Genomic DNA, 17,994 nt, shown 5'->3' with positions numbered 1-17,994 from the left:
GCAGCACATAACTTTTTGCACGAAATACGTCACTTGGAATAAATACATTAAAAGTAATCTAATCATTATTAACTTAATATGCCTGGATATGCAAGCATTGGTTCATTGACTGAAGTTGCATTAGTGCTTGGACATGAAATGACTCTGGGAAAGTCTTAATTAGTCTCTGTGTGTTTGAGACCCTCAGCATCTGAGCAGCTGTTCAAACACTCACCTCTTCACCAACATGACATGTTTGAGAGGAACAAACTGTTGGAAAACAAAAGCTTTTCCTCCATCAACTGAACACGAGTGCTCTATACGCTCTCAACAATATTTCCAATTAGCACCTATAGGGCTTTACAACCTTACTGAGTTTCACAAAGAATGTTTTAAAGAACCCACAAATAACGATACTGTGTAATGAAACATCACTTTAAATCGTCAAATAATGAGAATTAAAAAAATAAAAAGCAAATTGTTTATTACATTATTATAGTTTGCATTGGGGAATAAGCTTAATTGTAATGAAAATCATACAAAAACTCATAACAGTGCTAAAGAGAGCTGCTAAAATTTTCGAAAAATGGTGTATGTTGCATTTCTCAGTAATTGGCAATAAAAAAAATATCTTATTTGAGCAGCTTCAACAGCTCTCTGTTCAACAACAAGCACTCGTCTATTGACCCGAGCGAGACAGTAAATAAGATGCTGAGCATGTTCCCATTTTACGTCCTATAAACAGCACAGAAACACAGAGAACGAGTCCATCTGCCATTCCTGAATGTCGCCATGAGTCAATATTAGAGCGGAGCAGCGAGACGGAGCAGAACGAGCGGAGAACAGCAGAGGAAATGGGCTTTTTCCAGACACATTCAAAAACACTGAGAATCTATTCTGGCAGAGCTTCAGCTCCCCACGAGCGCCAGAATAAATGCCTCGTTCTGTGTTCATTCTCATTACATTTAACCTTATTGGCTTACAGTTGTCTCTCATTCTTGGGCCTATGAGTCTGAAACATCCCTGAAGGATTTTACAATGTAAAACACTGATTCACTGAAAATAATATGAGATACAGAATTCAGACACTGGTACAAATGAGATCACAGTTTCCACAAAAATATGAACTGTTTTCAACATTGATAATAATCAGAAATGTTTCTTGAGCAGCAAATCATCATAGAATGATCTCTGAAGGATCATGTGACACTGAAGACTGGAGTAATGATGCTGAAAATTCAGCTTTGATCACAGGAATAAATTATATTTTAAAATATATTCAAATAGAAAACAGTTATTTGAAACTGTAATAATATTTCAGAATTTTTAATGAATTTTTGATCAAATAAATGCAGCCTTGGTGAGCAGAAGAGACTCAAAGTCCTTCCGACCTCAAGTTTTGAATGGTATTAAACTTCTCTCTGAGTGAGCTGCTGTTCAAATGTTTGCTGTCATGAAAACAGACTATACGGAAAAGAAAATGATAAACAAAGCATCAATGTTTCACTTCCTATATCCTGTTTACAATAACTAAGAAAAAAAATCATCTGAATCTGCAAGAGGAACGGCAGTGGACAGAAGAGAGATTCATTCATTCATTCAGCGCTGGTAGACACATGGCCGGAGCGTTTAATAACATCTCTGCCTTCACAGGTCGGTGTCAGTAAACAGGCCAAGATCTTTGAGATCCAACCTTCTGCAGACCTGAAGTCTGATGAAATCACACCATCTCCAATGGCAAAGTATAGGGAGACTCACTGTATATATGACGGTTTAACCCTCTGGTGCTGTTTGGTCATTTTGACCCGAAAAATGTTACGTTTTGTTTTTTTAGAATCAGAATGGTATGAAACTTGGTAAAGGTTTTAGCACTTGCTATGTGAAAAAAAATCATGGACATGATTCGAAAAGGTTAAATGATTCGAAAAAATAGTCACACTTGTATTGTTCGCAGTCAAAAATGAATGGGAGACAAATTTCATGTAGTGGAAACCTTTGGTACTGCGGCCAAACAAAATCTTACTTAAAGCTCATTTCTTGATATATCAACCTCAAATTTTATTTGTCACAGTTTTAGAGTAAAACGTGTTTTGGAAAATAAATATTTCATATAAATTTCATAATAATAAACATAACTTTTTTGTTTTACTTTTTAAGTAATAATCTGCCAAGTGTCTTCTTTAAAAAGAGACTAAATTAAAGGCACAATATGTAATATTTTTGGATTAAAATATCCAAACTCGAACAATATTATATATTTTGTTGACTTGTGTACTTACATTATCCCAAATGTTGTTTTATTAGACAGGTGAGAAACTGATTGGATACATTAATTGACAGAAAACTAATCATGTTATATAGCTCAACACACTAAGTCTTATTGTTTAAATTTCGTTTTCTTGATTTACAGTGAGTACCATGTTTTACCATGCCTAATTTCGATCTAGCTTACTGCGGTGTGCAACAAGTGTCTAGCAGCTCTCAAGCTGTGTGTCGCGCTCATCTCTCATTAGCAATCACTCCAGCGGCCTCGTTTCTGCTCCAACATCACTCACCCTGCTCTGCTTTCATACTACAGTAACATTAATAATCTCATCCATGATCATCATTTCTGCCCGAGTCATGTCCCGATACTTTTCCCCCGGCTGTAGATGTGAAGACACCACCTCCCATGATTCTGCAAAATCTAGGCATTATCAAACTACGCCTTTGTTTTGAATAAGCGACCTCTAGCGGCGAAAATTTACATAGTGTACCTTTAAGTCTGTGCTCCAAAGCATTCAAGATTTACGACAGTTTAAGTTGGAAATTCAATTTTCAGGTCTATGCTCAAAAAGTGGTAATAAATGGATCATAACTATTCCACAAATATAATTTAGTACCATAAAATCCTCTAAAAGTACAATATTAAATAAAAAAAAACATTATCAAACTAAAATAGCCTATAATAGCCATTCATTTCACTGAAATAAAAAAAAAATCTGTCATTTTTGACCGCCATGAGAGCAGCATCAAAGGGTTAAATCAGTGTTATTTATTTGCTCTTAAAAAGTAAAGGTTCAAGTTAGAGCTAAAATGGGTTTAATAGCTGGATATAGCTGAAGTTTTTAAGGATCTAATTCTTCAGAAAATCAGTATTGACCCGGAAACCAACACACTAAGCTTTACCCCGGGTTATCGTCGTTTTAAACCCCGCTTTTAACCCTGTGTAAAGGGACGTTTCACACAATTTAGAAGCAGTTTTTTTACCCAGTGTTTTGAAACTCTGCTTCGGAGCAGGGTTAGCACCGCTTTTCTGGGATAGATGCTAGATAGCAACCGACAACCAATTATGTGGATCATATTCGCGCGCTTTGAAGAGTCACGGAAACGGCGCCTGTTGTATGAGGGGAAAAATGTAAAATGGTGACAGAAAACGCGAATATTGGAGTAAAGAAGATAGTATTTCATTCTTACCTTTATATTACGAAAAGTCCATTCAGTATATGCTAGAGCTTTTATGTTGGCCTAGGTCACGTGCTGCGTTCATCCAATCAATGACGCTGACACCGCAAATATACAAATAAGGACGTTAACCCAGGGTTTAGGAATTTACAGCGTCGTATGAATACCTTGATAGCCCGGGTAAATGATAAGCAAACGTGTATTGTGAAACGTGAAGGAAGATAGCCCAGGATTCCGTTTAAAATGGCCCACCCAACGTTAACTATTTCAAATGATCTGAAGAACATATAATTAAAGTAGGCATTTTAATTGTCCACCATTTAAATTGATTTTTTTTTTTTTCACAGTTGAAATGCATTCTGGGATTGCCTTCTTCATGCACAGGTTGTTTGTCTTCAGAGGAGGTTAAATATTGGGTAAAATACATGTAAATACCCGGAAAGGTGACATTTTATCATATTATAATAAGTAGAAAATAGAATGTGGTCAAGAGTGAGAAACACACAGATGAATGTCTGCAGCTCAACAATATTTAGATTTCATCTCAGAATGTGTAAAGCATGAAAAATAAAAAGCTGAAAATGACAAAGTGACCCGTTTATAAACTTCGTTAGGAAATATTAAATATATTTCTTCCAAAGTCATAATAAGAGGGAAAAATCTCCCAATCCCAGATCTTGACCGTGAAGACTTTCATCCAAACAGTTCCACCCAGTTAAATTTTTACTCTACCTTACAGTAAATACCAAGAAGAGGCAGTAAAACGTCTCTGATGTCTTTGGCTCGCCTTAATCTCTCATTCCATGCGCTTGAGAATGTTTCATCCCACATCTACACTTCAATAATGCCTTCATTCCTGTTTAAACATTTCAACTGATAGCTCATTTGACCTTTACTGTATTGAATGAACCCATGATTTAATAAAGAAGGAGTTTAGAAAAGAACCACAATCCATTTTCTGTATTACATTCTCTCCATTTTTGTTTATTGCATATCAAGCCACAAACGACTTCGTCCATCCAAGTCCAGGATTCATGGAAAGATTCTTATAATCATGGCAAAGGAAGCAGCAAAGCTTTTCAAGATGTTTAAGACACTGCACTGAAATATGGGCGGACACCTGGAAAACCAAACCTTTTGAATATTTCAAGTGTATATCTTACACTAGTGGTCTGCGCCGGAGGAAAACACTCAACCACTATGAATTCACCATCTAATAAAAAGTCAAAATAACACAAAACGTCCCTCAATATGATCTTAGATGCTTATATTTTTCATAATCTATGTAATAAATACAAACACTAAAAAGCAACATACTAATCTATTCATTTAAAATAAATGTTCTATTAAAATGGAAACATCGCAAAAACAAAATCGCGTTTTCCCACTTGCACTTGGGCAAGAAATCAAACTCATCTAAAATAGATACAGTACATTAGTCATTAAATATTATTCCAACAACTATAAGGAATGTTTCAAGTTACTGATAAAGCTTTAAATTAAATAATTTTTATAATTAAACCTATTATATAGGTCTTTAAAAATCAACTTCTTAACCCGACCCAGGGACTTTAACTCCTGTGGAAACAGTAAGAAACAAACAGTGGATTATTGCTCTAATTACAATATTAATGTGCAAAAAATCAATAAAAACACATTTCCTCACCCAGCTATGATGCAGTTTCTTGTTTGGATGTAAATGCCAGTGTAAATGACCTCACATCGCACAACGTTATTGGAGAAGTCCGACTCGGGCACCAGGAAGTCTGGATTGACAGTGACCTGCACAGGAAAACGAGACAGCATCCGTTTTAGAAAGCCATTATGTCAGCATCAACTCCACACAGAGAAACCTTCTCAAAACCCCTCATACCTTAAGAATGTAGTTCCCAGGAGCCACGTCTGTGATGTCGATCCATTGGCAGTCGATGTTGGCAGCGTATGTGTCGTGGCAGCCTGGGCTCAAACCCTGAAAATACAGCAGAAACCGAAACACTAAATATGGCAGAAATGTTTGCAATAGTTTTAGTTTTAGTTCATCAGTGTGTTTGTACCTGTGTGTGTGCAGTGCATGCGTATCTGCGGTGAAATCCAGGATCGCAGCCAGTATCTTCCAGACAGAAACTGGCCTTGTGTCCCTCAGCGACCTTCCGTCCGGTGTTGATGTCCAGGAGATCGTAGTGACTAAATGCATCCATGCTGTGATAGTGCCTGCATGTGGGATTCCACACAGTTCAGACGGATGAGTCTCATAATGCACTTTACATGTGTTTTGATAAGCACTAGTATTACTATTGCTCATACTTATGCATAATGATTTGAACAAACACCCCAAGCAACCGAAATGCATCACTCACACACTGTAAAAATTATCACAACATTTTTTTCTTTCGTAAAATCAACTTCGATAATTAATGTGGTTCAGATAACATAATATTTAGAGTTTCTGTTGATTAAATCAATCTACTTCATTATATTAATATTTAATTTCAATGAACTCAAAATTTTAAGGCAACCAGGTAACTTACTATTTTAAATTAAACCAACAATTCTTTTTTTTACGGATCATACATTTTATAAAACAGATAGTTATGATTCTAAATTCTAACTGCATGAGACGTGGTGTGAAATGAACTATATTAATGTTTATTTTTAATACTAATAAACAACTTTTTATTGAACTTTTATTGTATTTTATTGCTCTCACTTTATAAAAGCAAGAGGCATGAGCTGCAGTGATTGTACCACAGTAAAGTATTATAATTTTATCATAATTTATAAAAAATTATATTTAGCAAGGCATTTAAATGCATCACATAAAATTCATAAATCAAATAGTTCTGATTCAAAATTCTCAATTGCATCAACTGTGGTGTGAAATGAACTATTACATGGCAAAAGAACTGTTTATTCTGATTTTTAATACTAAGAAATATTGAAAATTACTGTATTTTATAATATTGCTGTTGCTCCAACTGAATAAAAGCAAGTGGCATGAATTGCAGTGATTGTGTTACAGTAAATGAGGTTTTAGTACTATAATTTTATCATAATTTATAAAAAATAATAATTAGCAAGCTATCAAAATGTATCACAAAATGTATAAATCAAATAGTTCTGATTCTAAATTCTGATTGCATGAACCGTGGAGTGAAATGAACTATATTACATGGTGGAAGAACTGCTGATTTTTTTTATTTTTAATACTAATAAATGTAACTTTATTATTGATCATAATATTGCTGTTGCTGCAACTTTATAAAAGCAAGATGCATAAATGCAGTACAGTAAAGGGGGTTTAAGTATCTATAATTTTATCATAATTTATAATAAAAATAATTATAAAATTAGGAACTACATTTTTAAACTGTGACTAAAGTGTCTAAATACATTCTGAGATGGATAAATCTGATTCTAAATTCTAATTGCATCAACTGTGGTGTGAAATGAACTATATTACATGGCAGAAGCACCGTTTATTCTGATTTTTAATACTAAGAAATATTAAAAATTACTGTGTTTTATAATATTGCCGTTGCTTTATGAAAGCAAGTGGCATGAATTGCAGTGATTGTTTTACAGTAAAAGAGGTTTTAGTACTATAATTTTATCATAAAGTTTAATTAATATAATAATTCTAATAGTAAACTCAAACTCACTGATGACAGCTGTGCCACTCCCACTGATGTCTGGGTTTGACCGGCAGAAAGTCAGTCGTTCCCATGTTTCTGACTTTCTGTGGGAACCGAAGGAGAACCCTGAAGTCCAGGTCTCTGACCGTGGGTCTGTACGCAGATCTGAGAGATGAAAGACAGGATGAGCTCATGGATCATAGGGTCACGAGAGGTCATGCAACCACCAATACTGATGACCCCACCACACAAAATAAGTTTGGATATATTTGTACACTATAAAAAATTATTTTCATGATTTATCACAACATCTTTTCTTTTGCCAAATCAACTTAGATAATTAATGTGGTTCAGATAACATAATATGCATTAACTCAAATGTTTAATTTCAATGAACTCAAAATTAAGGCAACCAGGTAGCTTACTTTTTTTTAAGTTAAACCAACAATTCTTACAGTGTGGTACAATAGACCAGACCACATAAAAAACTCTCACTAATATTCTATGCAACATTTATTTCCAGGCTACACTAAGTCTGCTATTTAACATGATAAAAAAGTGCAAACTCAACATTTTGTGTCTGAATATTACTGCATTATAGGTAAGAAAATCGACATTGAGTGCGAGTTAAGTATTTAAATACTTTTGGGCCCGCTGTAAATCAACACAAATTCATAAGAAAATCTGTATTTACGCACCGCGCCAGGCAGTTCTCCTCCGCCGCGCATCGGAGCGCGTACATCTGGACGCGCTGGATGTATGAGCCCGCCTGGATGGAATATGGATCTGGCACAAGGTCCGGTAGACCTGCACAACACGATCATACTGAAAACACGCCTTTTAAATAAATACCGCACATGCCCCATATGTTGAGGTTAAATTCGTGCTTTACGCACAGCTCACCGTTCTGGAAATATCTGGTGCCATACCCGGTGCCAGGCGGCGGTCGGCGGGGGATGAGCGTCCTGCCGCCGGGTGGATAGATGTTGTAGAAGACCGTATTCCTGTTTCGTGGATCATCTCCTGCCATACTTTCAGACGTTGTTCCCTGCTCCACTGGGACATTTGGAGCTTGCGCTCTGGGGAGAGCCGCTTCATTATAGTTTCCATGATCTGAATTTAAGGTGTTTGAATTCTCCGTGGGCGCGGACAGCTGTTGGAGATTAGCAACCGCTGGCGCCCTCCGTGCGTTATTTTCCCTCTGTGCAGGGGTTCTTCCACCGCCTGAGTATTCAGAGAGGACGGTGCCGTTAGTTCTGGTTCCGGGAGGACCTCTGAGCCTCTGGCGCACCTGCATTTGTCTGGCACCAGGTGCGCGGCTGTTGGCCACTATATACTGCATGCGGTCGGGGCCCAAAAGCGCGGTGCTGCTGTCCGGCACGCTGTTAGTGGGTCTCTCAACCGCTTCCACTCGAATTCGCATGGTCCTGTCCCGGGCAGCATCTCTGCTGTTGCTCATGTAAACCCTGGACTGTCTTCTGGACACCACCGGTGCGTGATACTCTGAGCCGGTGCTCATTAAACTGTACACCTGGCCGTTATTCACCCACTGGATCCGGTTCCTCCAGGGCGCGGAACTTTGCGCGCTGATAAAGTTATTCAGTCCTTGAAGTAAATATAAAGCCAAAATCAAATTTGGCATCTTGAGACACATTTTAAAGCTGGACAGTCACTGATATGGTTTCCCAGCACAGATGTTCCTCTGCGAGCGGATGTGGGACTCTGGAGTGCGTAAACGGCATAGTCCGAATCTTCCGCGAGCCACTAGAAACGGACAGAAGAGCAGCGGACAGACATTTATCAAACTGTGGGAGTTCACGCGCGCATGCACAGTCAGCAACACTCGCTCTTAACTCTTTCCTCGCCGAACACACACTGGTGTCTCGATACTTCTGTTCAAGCACTGCAGGCAAAACTCCAGGCTCTTTGGAGAGAGTTATACGTTTGATGAATTATAAAATACATCTACATAAAATGTATAAATGTTTCAAACACATCAATGTCACCTGGGATGGAAATCTTTTATTTAAGTCTGTTTCATAAACAGAAAGTTTCAGGATTTTGGTAAAAGACTGATTTAAACAAGTGCTGTGTTTAAAATCCTTTACCTAATTTGGTGCTCTTTTAAATGGCTTGTAAATCTCTCATTATGCTTTATTATCATCAAATATTTGATTCAGTCTTTTTTGCCATCTTGTTTTCTTTCAGTTAGCACAGGTTTTGTATTTATTTTTGGAAATGATTGATCACAGTCCTCACTGATCTGATATTTATGCAACTCAGTTAAAAAACACTGAGGTGGAGACACTGACACATCCCTGAAGAGAAGCACGGATTGTGAAGCTGTTGAGCATTGTACTGTAATGTCCACAAGATGGCAGTGTGCGCTAACAGAAACACACACAGGCTGATTTAGATTCACGTCTTCAAAATTCCCAGTTTATTTCTCTTGCAGTGATTTTGGATGTTGGTTCCAACTGCAATAACAACACATGGACATGCATTAAGAAGAAAATAATGAACTTGAAAAAGCTTGAACTGTTTTTTTTTTCATGACAAGAGTATTTTTCACAAATGTCAAAACAATGGTTTGATATTTTAAACAAGAATAAAATATATAGGCCTAGCTTTTATTTTTTCTGTTTCATGACTTGTTTTGTGTTTCATAATTTTCTTACTTTGAAAAGCCATTTCATTGCAGGTTCCCAATGTGCCAACTTACCCCATAGTTCTGTCAGGACTGCTTTTGTCAAATGTATATTTATTATAATGATCATGCATACAGTTAGTGTTGGCGGTACGGTTCTGTTCTGGGCAAACTCCACACACCCGTCCATGCAGCCGTCCCTGGACAGAGCGGGGAGAGCAGCAGGTCAAACCCCGCTGGGGTAACAGAACAGATCAGTAATCATGCATACATAATAACAATCACAAATTTACATGAGTTGTTGTAAAAAAGCCAAAATACATGAGGAAGGATGATTACAATGAAATTTACAGTATGCAGTCGTGGACAGATATCAGATTAGATTAAGATTCCAGATAGGAGGAGTTGGGGATGGAGGGGGAGTTAGATGAGGCTGAATGAATGGGGATTTAAATGAACCGCGGTTATAAGTGTCACGACTGGATTGGTACACGTCAGAACAGCTGACTGACATGGCCTGCCTGAACTAACACAATGCTTGATTATGACAAAATATTGTCAAAATATTGTATATATTCAATTATCAAAATAAATGATCAAAGTCAAAAATTTATAAATGTGTCAAGACTAAAGATTTTGTCTTCAAAGAAATTCACTTTCAAGGTCACACACACACACACACACACACACACACACACACACACACACACACATCCTTGTTAACACTACTTTGTGGGGTCCAAATGTCCTTTAGTCAGACCCCAGAAAGACAACATCTTAAAAAATCATATATAAGAATGTTTGACAAAATCTTAAAAGTCACTATAGTATGGCCTTTTCCTACACTATACCTAAACCTACCCATAACTTAACATACATAATACATTGAGTCAAGATTTAGTCTCATATAAAGTATTTTGACCCCACAAAGTCAAAGATTCTGTATATTTCGTACTTTGTGGGGTCCAGAAGTATTCAAGTACACACCAAATTCAAGTACACACACACACACACACACACACACACACACACACACACACACACACACACTTATATACATCAGGGGTCCTGTTCCTGAAGATCTACCGTACCTGCAGAGTTCAGATTCAATCCTGATCCAACACTCTTGTCTGTAACTATCAAGTGCCCCTGAAGATCTTAAAGGGTTGGTTCACCCAAAAATGAAAATAACGTCATTTATTACTCACCCTCATGTCGTTCCACACCCGTAAGACCTTCGTTCATCTTCCGAACACAAATTAATATATTGTTGATGAAATCCGATGGCTCAGTGAGGCAAAGCCATTCAAACTCTCAAGATCCACAAAGGTACTAAAAACATATTTGAAACAGTTCATGTGAGTTCAGTGGTTCTTAATATTATAAAGCGACATGAATACTTTTTGTGTGCCAAAAAAACCCAAAATAACGACTTTTCAACAATATCTATTTGGGCCGATTTCAAAACACTGCTTCATGAAGCTTCTGAGCTTTATGAATCTTTTGTTTCTAATTAGTGATTCGATTCGAAATCGGCCCATGTAGATATTGTTGAAAAGTCTTTATTTTATTTTTTTTTTTGGCGCACAAAAAGTATTCTTGTTGCTTTATAATATTAAGAACCACTGAACTCACATGAACTGTTTCAAATATGTTTTTAGTACCTTTATGGACCTTGAAAGTTTGAATGGCTTTGCTCTCAATAGAGGCCTCACTGAGCATCGGATTTCATCAACAATATCTTAATTTGTGTTCCGAAGACGAACGAAGGTGGTGTGGAACGACATGAGGGTGAGTAATAAATGACATTATTTTCATTTTTGGGTGAACTAACCCTTTAATTAGCTGGTTCAGTTGTGTTTGATCAGGGTTGGAGCTGAACTTTGCAGGAAGGTAGATCTCCAGGAACAGGATTGGGCACCCCTGATGTATATATTTATATATATATATATATATATATATATATATATTACACACATACATATATACTTATACCCACACACACACTTATATACATATACACACATTCATATATACTTATATATACACATACATATATACTCATACACACACTTTTTTTATATAAAGGTCAGTTATCAAATACAAATGTGCTGGATGTTATATTCTCTCTCTGTCTTTATATACATACTGCTATATATACTGAATATAACCACATTCGTATGAATGGATCAGCAGTTAAGTTAATTCATAATAATACATTTCAGACCATTAGGAGTGATACTCGTATGTGTCTCGCAGTCACGGGGAATCACAGCGAGGACCAAATATGGCAAGAGCTGCTGAGAGTAACGTGACACTGAACCAGAAATAGACGAGAAGAGACGCGGAAACACCCCTGAACTCCTCCATAAGAGCCCGATCCGACACCAGCGCAGACACTCACTCCCCTCAGCAGAAGATACTAAGATACAGTTTAGACTACAGTAAGTATCAAACATTACATTGAGTCTTTACTTGTGTGTCTAAAAGTGCAAAATGTGTAAAACAAATCACAAGCAGAAGCGTTGCTTTCCACCTGGTTTGGACATTGTATGTAAGAGAGCGAATAGCAAATAAAATCTCAGCGTCTTTGGCGCTCCTGGTTGTTTCACTGTTGGGTTTGTTGAATAAAATCTTCCCCGTGTTTCCTCCCGACATCAAACTAATGCTGCTACGCTTTGAAATTATTTCATTCGTAAATCTAGGTGTCCAGAGCTGCACTGATCTTTGTGCGATTTTACGAAGATGGTCTTTAATGGTTTGAGCACAAGATTTCCCAAAAGGAATATATTTCCACACACCTGATGCCACGTACAGAAACATTATTCTTCTTCAAGGAATTGCCATCTAAATGATAGTGCCTAAAATAAGGGCTGAAGGTCACCTTTAATTTACTGCTGGAAACAGGTGAGAAAATGCATTTTTGCCTTTCAAGGAGCTTTCCATCATAAACGAGCTCTTGGGCTTTTGTGGATCATGGAATATGTCACTTACTGGGGAGGAAATTCGACACGGACCGCCAGAATGGATATACATCAATACTGATCTATAATTCAATGAACAAAATGTTTATTCGCCTCATTCTGTAGTATCAAATGTGCGCGTAAAGCGCGCGTCTCCAAATGCGCACTACTGTTGCGCTCGAGCGCGCTGCGAAAATGATATAATACTGAAACTAGAATTGTACGAAAAACTGCATCATTAATATATATATATATACACGATTTAATCGTGTATTTGCTACGAGAATTTCTGTCCCAGGTGGGTAAAAAAAAGCAGGAAATACCCTTTCTTAGTATCATTATCTTAGTAAGGCGTTCGTAAGGAATTTGATCTTAACGTGAACTAGTAATGACGGTCATAAAACGATATTACTGATTTCACTTTGTTGATACCGTGTTTTATGATCGAGATATGGTTCATACACGTGTCCTTGGGCTCGTGTTCACAAAAACTCGCATATGACCGACATTCCCGCTGACACTTGTCTCCTGAAGGATAATGTTCTTCAATTTCAACACCCATATTCCCTAATTTAACATGGAATTCGTGGATGTGTCACGCGTTATGGAGATCCATATGTCTGTGGTTACGCGGTTTGCCATAAACCTGAGACGCCTATCTAAAAATAAAGTGTGCTGCCCAGCTAGAAACGGAGAAGGAAGTGTTCTGTGTCTGCTGGAAAAAGAAACCAAGTTTGAATTGCTTGCTGGTTCAGACTGGTTAATATCCACTGACCTGTTGGTAAAACAGCCTCGATTAAGCTGGTCTTGCTAGTTAAACTAGTGAAGCAGGGTTTGGTCTGTGATTAAACAGCCTGATTGGAAGAAACCAGCACAACGCCACCTAGTGTCCAAAACTCAACATAAAACTTTTTATTAGCTCATCAACAACACTGAAGTATTAACAGCTTATCTTTAAGAATGAAAACACATTCCTTCAGATCTTTCATTATAAAGTATAATATAAAGTATTAAACATTTGCCTATTTATAATATATAAAGATTTAAGTTTAAGTTTAGACAGATAATTAAAAAATATATCTACAAAAAATATTAATAATAGCCTATATCAGATTTCCACTGAATCTTTGAATAAACTCTGGAAAAAAAATGCAAATGCTAATAATCCAGGATGAAAACAAACAATGATAATATAAAGTATACAACATTTGCCTATTTATAATTATACATTTATGTAAAGGTATACAATATAACTCTAATGATTTCCACAAGTTCCATAAAGTATTTATTTTAGTAAATGTATATACATTATTTTGTTGTAGTTCATAAAAATATATAAAAAAAACTGAGATGCTGTAAATTTTATATATATATATATATATATATATATATATAATCACGATTAATCACATTCCAAAATAAAAGTTTGTTTACATAATATATGTGTGTAGTGTATATTTATTATGTATAAATAAATACACATGCATGTATGTATTTAACAAAATATATTTAGATATTAAATATTTACATTTATATATAATATAAATTATATACTGTATATATATATATATACATAATAAATATACACTACACACATATATTATGTAAACAAACTTTTATTTTGGATGCAATTAATCACAATTAATAGTTTGACAGCACTAATTATATATATGTATATATATATATATATATATATATATATATATAGGTGGATGCTGCACATTGGTGGTGGTTGAGGAGATTTCCCCTTCCGTATGTAAAGCGCTTTGAGTACCCAGAAAAGCGCTATATAAATGTAAGGAATTATTATTATTATTATTTATTATATATATATATATATATATATATACACACCACACACACACACACACACACACACACACACACACACACGCACACACAAACAAAGAACAACCCAACATTAAACAATAAAAAAATATAATTTAATTTTCATTGCTTGAAAGTTTCAGGCTCTTTTAATAGACCTTTGTCCAAACAAAAAAATGAGGCTGTCATCTGGCGTATGAGTGAAATGTCGCTTGCACATTTACAGCTGCTGATGGGACGGCAGCTGCCGCCCTTCAACTATCTCAGTTATGAGTGTGTGTGACAACAATTTCAGCCCACAAAAAGTCCCTCGCACACATACATCACTTCCTGCAGGGTCACAGAGCAGCAGTTTTACGATTCAGCGACCTCAAAGAGTATTCTGACACTTGAATCCGTGAGAGAAAAGGATACGAACATCAAGTCTCGACTTCTTCGCATTTAAACTAAAATAGGCCAAAATTTGATCTGCAACTCTGCATCTTTTTGAGGTCGTCGTGACAAACCATGACGTTGGAGACGTTCTCACCTTTCCCCCAGCCAGACCTCGTGGTCCAGGCACTTGGCTGAAGGTGTGACAGTGCGACACAGGGTCACATGGCTGCGATCGAGGGGACGAACCGGTTCAAGATCAGAGCATGCACTTCTATTTACATCTCACATAGGTCCTTCTCTCCTGACACTGAAGGCATGCAGCCTAAATATAACACCTCACACATGTAACCGCGCTCTCAGTGCATCATGCAGGACTGAAATGAGATTAAATGAACAGCAAACAGACTCTTGCCAGATGTTTCGCATGAGAAATGACCACATAAATCTCAGTTATCTTCAGAAAAGATCTCAATGTTGTCTCAAACTGTGCTCAGATTTGCTAAGACAACAAATTTGCATTCAAAAGTCAGAGATGTCAGTATGAACTCAAATATTTCTCATCAAATTCGCCCAAGATCAAAGCATCTGGAGCATTAAGTTTATAGCTACTGCATGACAATAATTGACTCATTTCTGTCCATTCATACAAATTAATTTTACACTGTAAAAAAGGATTTTCTTACTCTTTTGTCTCATTCACATAAAAACATTCATTTACGCAAACATCAGTTATGGTAAACGGAAGCTCATAACACATTCTCGTGTTACGCAGCATGTTTGAGCTTCAGCAAGAACCAGTGAGGTTCATTCTTGTGTTACACAGCAAGTTTGAGCTTCAGCAAGAACCAATGAGGTTCATTCTTGTGTTACGCAGCACGTTTGAGCTTCAACAAGAACCAATGAGGTCCATTCTCGTGTTACGCAGCACATTTGAGCTTCAACAAGAACCAATGAGGTCCATTCTCGTGTTACGCAGCACATTTGAGCTTCAACAAGAACCAATGAGGTTCATTCTCGTGTTACGCAGCACGTTTGAGCTTCAGCAAGAACCAGTGAGGTTCATTCTTGTGTTACGCAGCACGTTTGAGCTTCAACAAGAACCAATGAGGTTCATTCTTGTGTTACACAGCAAGTTTGAGCTTCAACAAGAACCAATGAGGTTCATACTCGTGTTACGCAGCACATTTGAGCTTCAACAAGAACCAATGAGGTTCATTCTTGTGTTACACAGCAAGTTTGAGCTTCAACAAGAACCAATGAGGTTCATTCTCGTGTTACGCAGCACATTTGAGCTTCAACAAGAACCAATGAGGTTCATTCTCGTGTTACACAGCAAGTTTGAGCTTCAACAAGAACCAATGAGGTTCATTCTCGTGTTACACAGCAAGTTTGAGCTTCAACAAGAACCAATGAGGTTCATTCTCGTGTTACACAGCACATTTGAGCTTCTGCAAGAACCAATGAGGTTCATTCTCGTGTTACACAGCAAGTTTGAGCTTCAACAAGAACCAATGAGGTTCATTCTCGTGTTACGCAGCACATTTGAGCTTCTGCAAGAAACAATGAGGTTAATTCTCGTGTTACGCAGCACCTTTGAGCTTCAACAAGAACCAATGAGGTTCATTCTCGTGTTACGCAGCATGTTTGAGCTTCAACAAGAACCAGTGAGGTTCATTCTTGTGTTACGCAGCACGTTTGAGCTTCAACAAGAACCAATGAGGTTCATTCTTGTGTTACACAGCAAGTTTGAGCTTCAGCAGGAACCAATGAGGTCCATTCTCGTGTTACGCAGCATGTTTGAGCTTCAACAAGAACCAATGAGGTTCATTCTCGTGTTACGCAGCACGTTTGAGCTTCAACAAGAACCAATGAGGTTCATTCTCGTGTTACGCAGCACGTTTGAGCTTCAACAAGAACCAATGAGGTTCATTCTCGTGTTACGCAGCATGTTTGAGCTTCTGCAAGAAACAATGAGGTTCATTCTCGTGTTACGCAGCACCTTTGAGCTTCAACAAGAACCAATGAGGTTCATTCTCGTGTTACGCAGCACCTTTGAGCTTCAACAAGAACCAATGAGGTTCGTTCTCGTGTTCAGTTGAGCTTCTGTTTATGTTTGCTGATCAATGTTTATATGTGAATAAAATATCTTCATTATTTTCAGTCTTACGGGTTTGGAATGACATGAAGGTGAGTATATGATGACACAATTTTCATTTTTGGGTGAACTAACCATTTAAAACACTTACTGTCTTTACACCACTTGAACACTTTGGCCAAACTCTGGAAATATGTCATGAAAGTTGACAAGTTGTCAAGTGCAAAGACCACAAGTGTGGGTATTCGGACAGGCCCAAGGTGTCCATCGTATGTGCGCTTCAGAATCTCGCCGGGAGAAGTAGCATGGGTACTTTCTACTTAGTTCTTTCTATTTGTTGGCATTATTTAATTATATATCATTTTAATTGTACATTTATGATGGAAAGAATGTTACAGCAAGGAAAAACAAAATAATTCACTGTATCATGCTGCTTCAGTATTTATTGCATGAGTATGCATATTCATATATCATTAAGCCAGTCTAAATACTTGATACTCAGATGATAAAATAAGCTTCCTGATTGTTTGTGTGCACTGAAAGTACTTCAATAAAATTAGCATTGACATTTCATACGAGTGTAGCAAACTATAAATGACTGAAATGACCTTGTGTCTGAGTGTCTGTTATGTGTTTGTTTTCTGTTTAATGGCATTGACTTTGAATAAATGTCTGAATAAACATAAAACCAGACCAACATTGCTGGAACACTGTGTAAAACATTTTACCTGAGCAGTTTTTGATATCTGAGCCAAATAAATAAGCATATCATGAAATTATCAAATAAATAATTCAATGTTGCAAACAATAAATGAAAATACAATGACATTAGCAGTGCTGGGTAAGTTACTCTAAAAAAGTAATTAATTACTTTATTTTTTTCTAAGGGAAGTAATCAAATTACAGTAATTAATTACTTAGTAATACAGTACATTACACCCAACACTGTATATTAGCATAAACAAACAAAGAACACAAAGTGAAATATTACACAAAATATTAGATGAAATTTGGCATATTGGAGAAACTAAA

General features: G+C 36.8%; 2 protein-coding genes across 18 annotated transcripts; one reads left to right on the top strand and one right to left on the bottom strand.

Moving 5' to 3' along the window:
* Window positions 1-4,377: 4,377 nt before the first annotated feature.
* loxl5b (lysyl oxidase-like 5b) lies at window positions 4,378-13,948 on the bottom strand. Its single transcript, XM_051880794.1, has 9 exons — window positions 13,441-13,948; window positions 9,778-9,902; window positions 7,959-9,532; window positions 7,754-7,862; window positions 7,083-7,220; window positions 5,478-5,634; window positions 5,297-5,392; window positions 5,090-5,205; window positions 4,378-5,001 (listed from the first exon to the last, which is right to left on the bottom strand). Exons 3-9 carry the CDS (start codon window positions 8,707-8,709, stop codon window positions 4,995-4,997), a joined length of 1,374 nt encoding a protein of 457 aa, XP_051736754.1. The 5' UTR covers window positions 8,710-9,532; window positions 9,778-9,902; window positions 13,441-13,948; the 3' UTR covers window positions 4,378-4,994.
* A 458-nt stretch (window positions 13,949-14,406) lies between these two features.
* On the top strand, window positions 14,407-17,650 carry LOC127502724 (uncharacterized). Of its 17 annotated transcripts, XM_051876114.1 has the most exons (3): window positions 14,407-16,536; window positions 16,690-16,740; window positions 16,894-17,650. In XM_051876114.1, the coding sequence occupies exons 1-3, from the start codon at window positions 15,641-15,643 to the stop codon at window positions 16,964-16,966; spliced, it is 1,020 nt and encodes a 339-aa protein (XP_051732074.1). In that variant the 5' UTR covers window positions 14,407-15,640; the 3' UTR covers window positions 16,967-17,650. The 17 variants fall into 17 exon arrangements, 15 of the variants coding, with proteins under 15 accessions (XP_051732074.1, XP_051732048.1, XP_051732021.1 ...); XR_007926928.1 differs by having other exon boundaries at window positions 14,407-15,720; window positions 16,282-17,650; XR_007926929.1 differs by having other exon boundaries at window positions 14,407-15,975; window positions 16,588-17,650.
* Window positions 17,651-17,994: the final 344 nt, after the last annotated feature.

This window comes from Ctenopharyngodon idella, chromosome 2 (genome assembly GCF_019924925.1).
Source record: "Ctenopharyngodon idella isolate HZGC_01 chromosome 2, HZGC01, whole genome shotgun sequence".
Classification (NCBI taxonomy): domain Eukaryota; kingdom Metazoa; phylum Chordata; class Actinopteri; order Cypriniformes; family Xenocyprididae; genus Ctenopharyngodon; species Ctenopharyngodon idella.
This window is presented reverse-complemented; position numbering and strand designations above follow the sequence as displayed.

Coding starts and splice junctions, on each gene's coding strand:
- loxl5b (XM_051880794.1), bottom strand. CDS start 8,709: ATGTGTCTCAAGATGCCAAATTTGATTTTGGCTTTATATTTACTTCAA. Junction 5,635..7,082: donor GAGTGGCACAGCTGTCATCA/GTGAGTTTGAGT, acceptor TCCCACATGCAG/GCACTATCACAGCATGGATG. Junction 5,206..5,296: donor CTGGGAACTACATTCTTAAG/GTATGAGGGGTT, acceptor TTTCCTGTGCAG/GTCACTGTCAATCCAGACTT.
- LOC127502724 (XM_051876032.1), top strand. CDS start 15,641: ATGTTTGAGCTTCAGCAAGAACCAGTGAGGTTCATTCTTGTGTTACAC. Junction 16,894..16,944: donor CTTCAACAAGAACCAATGAG/GTTCATTCTCGT, acceptor AGAACCAATGAG/GTTCGTTCTCGTGTTCAGTT.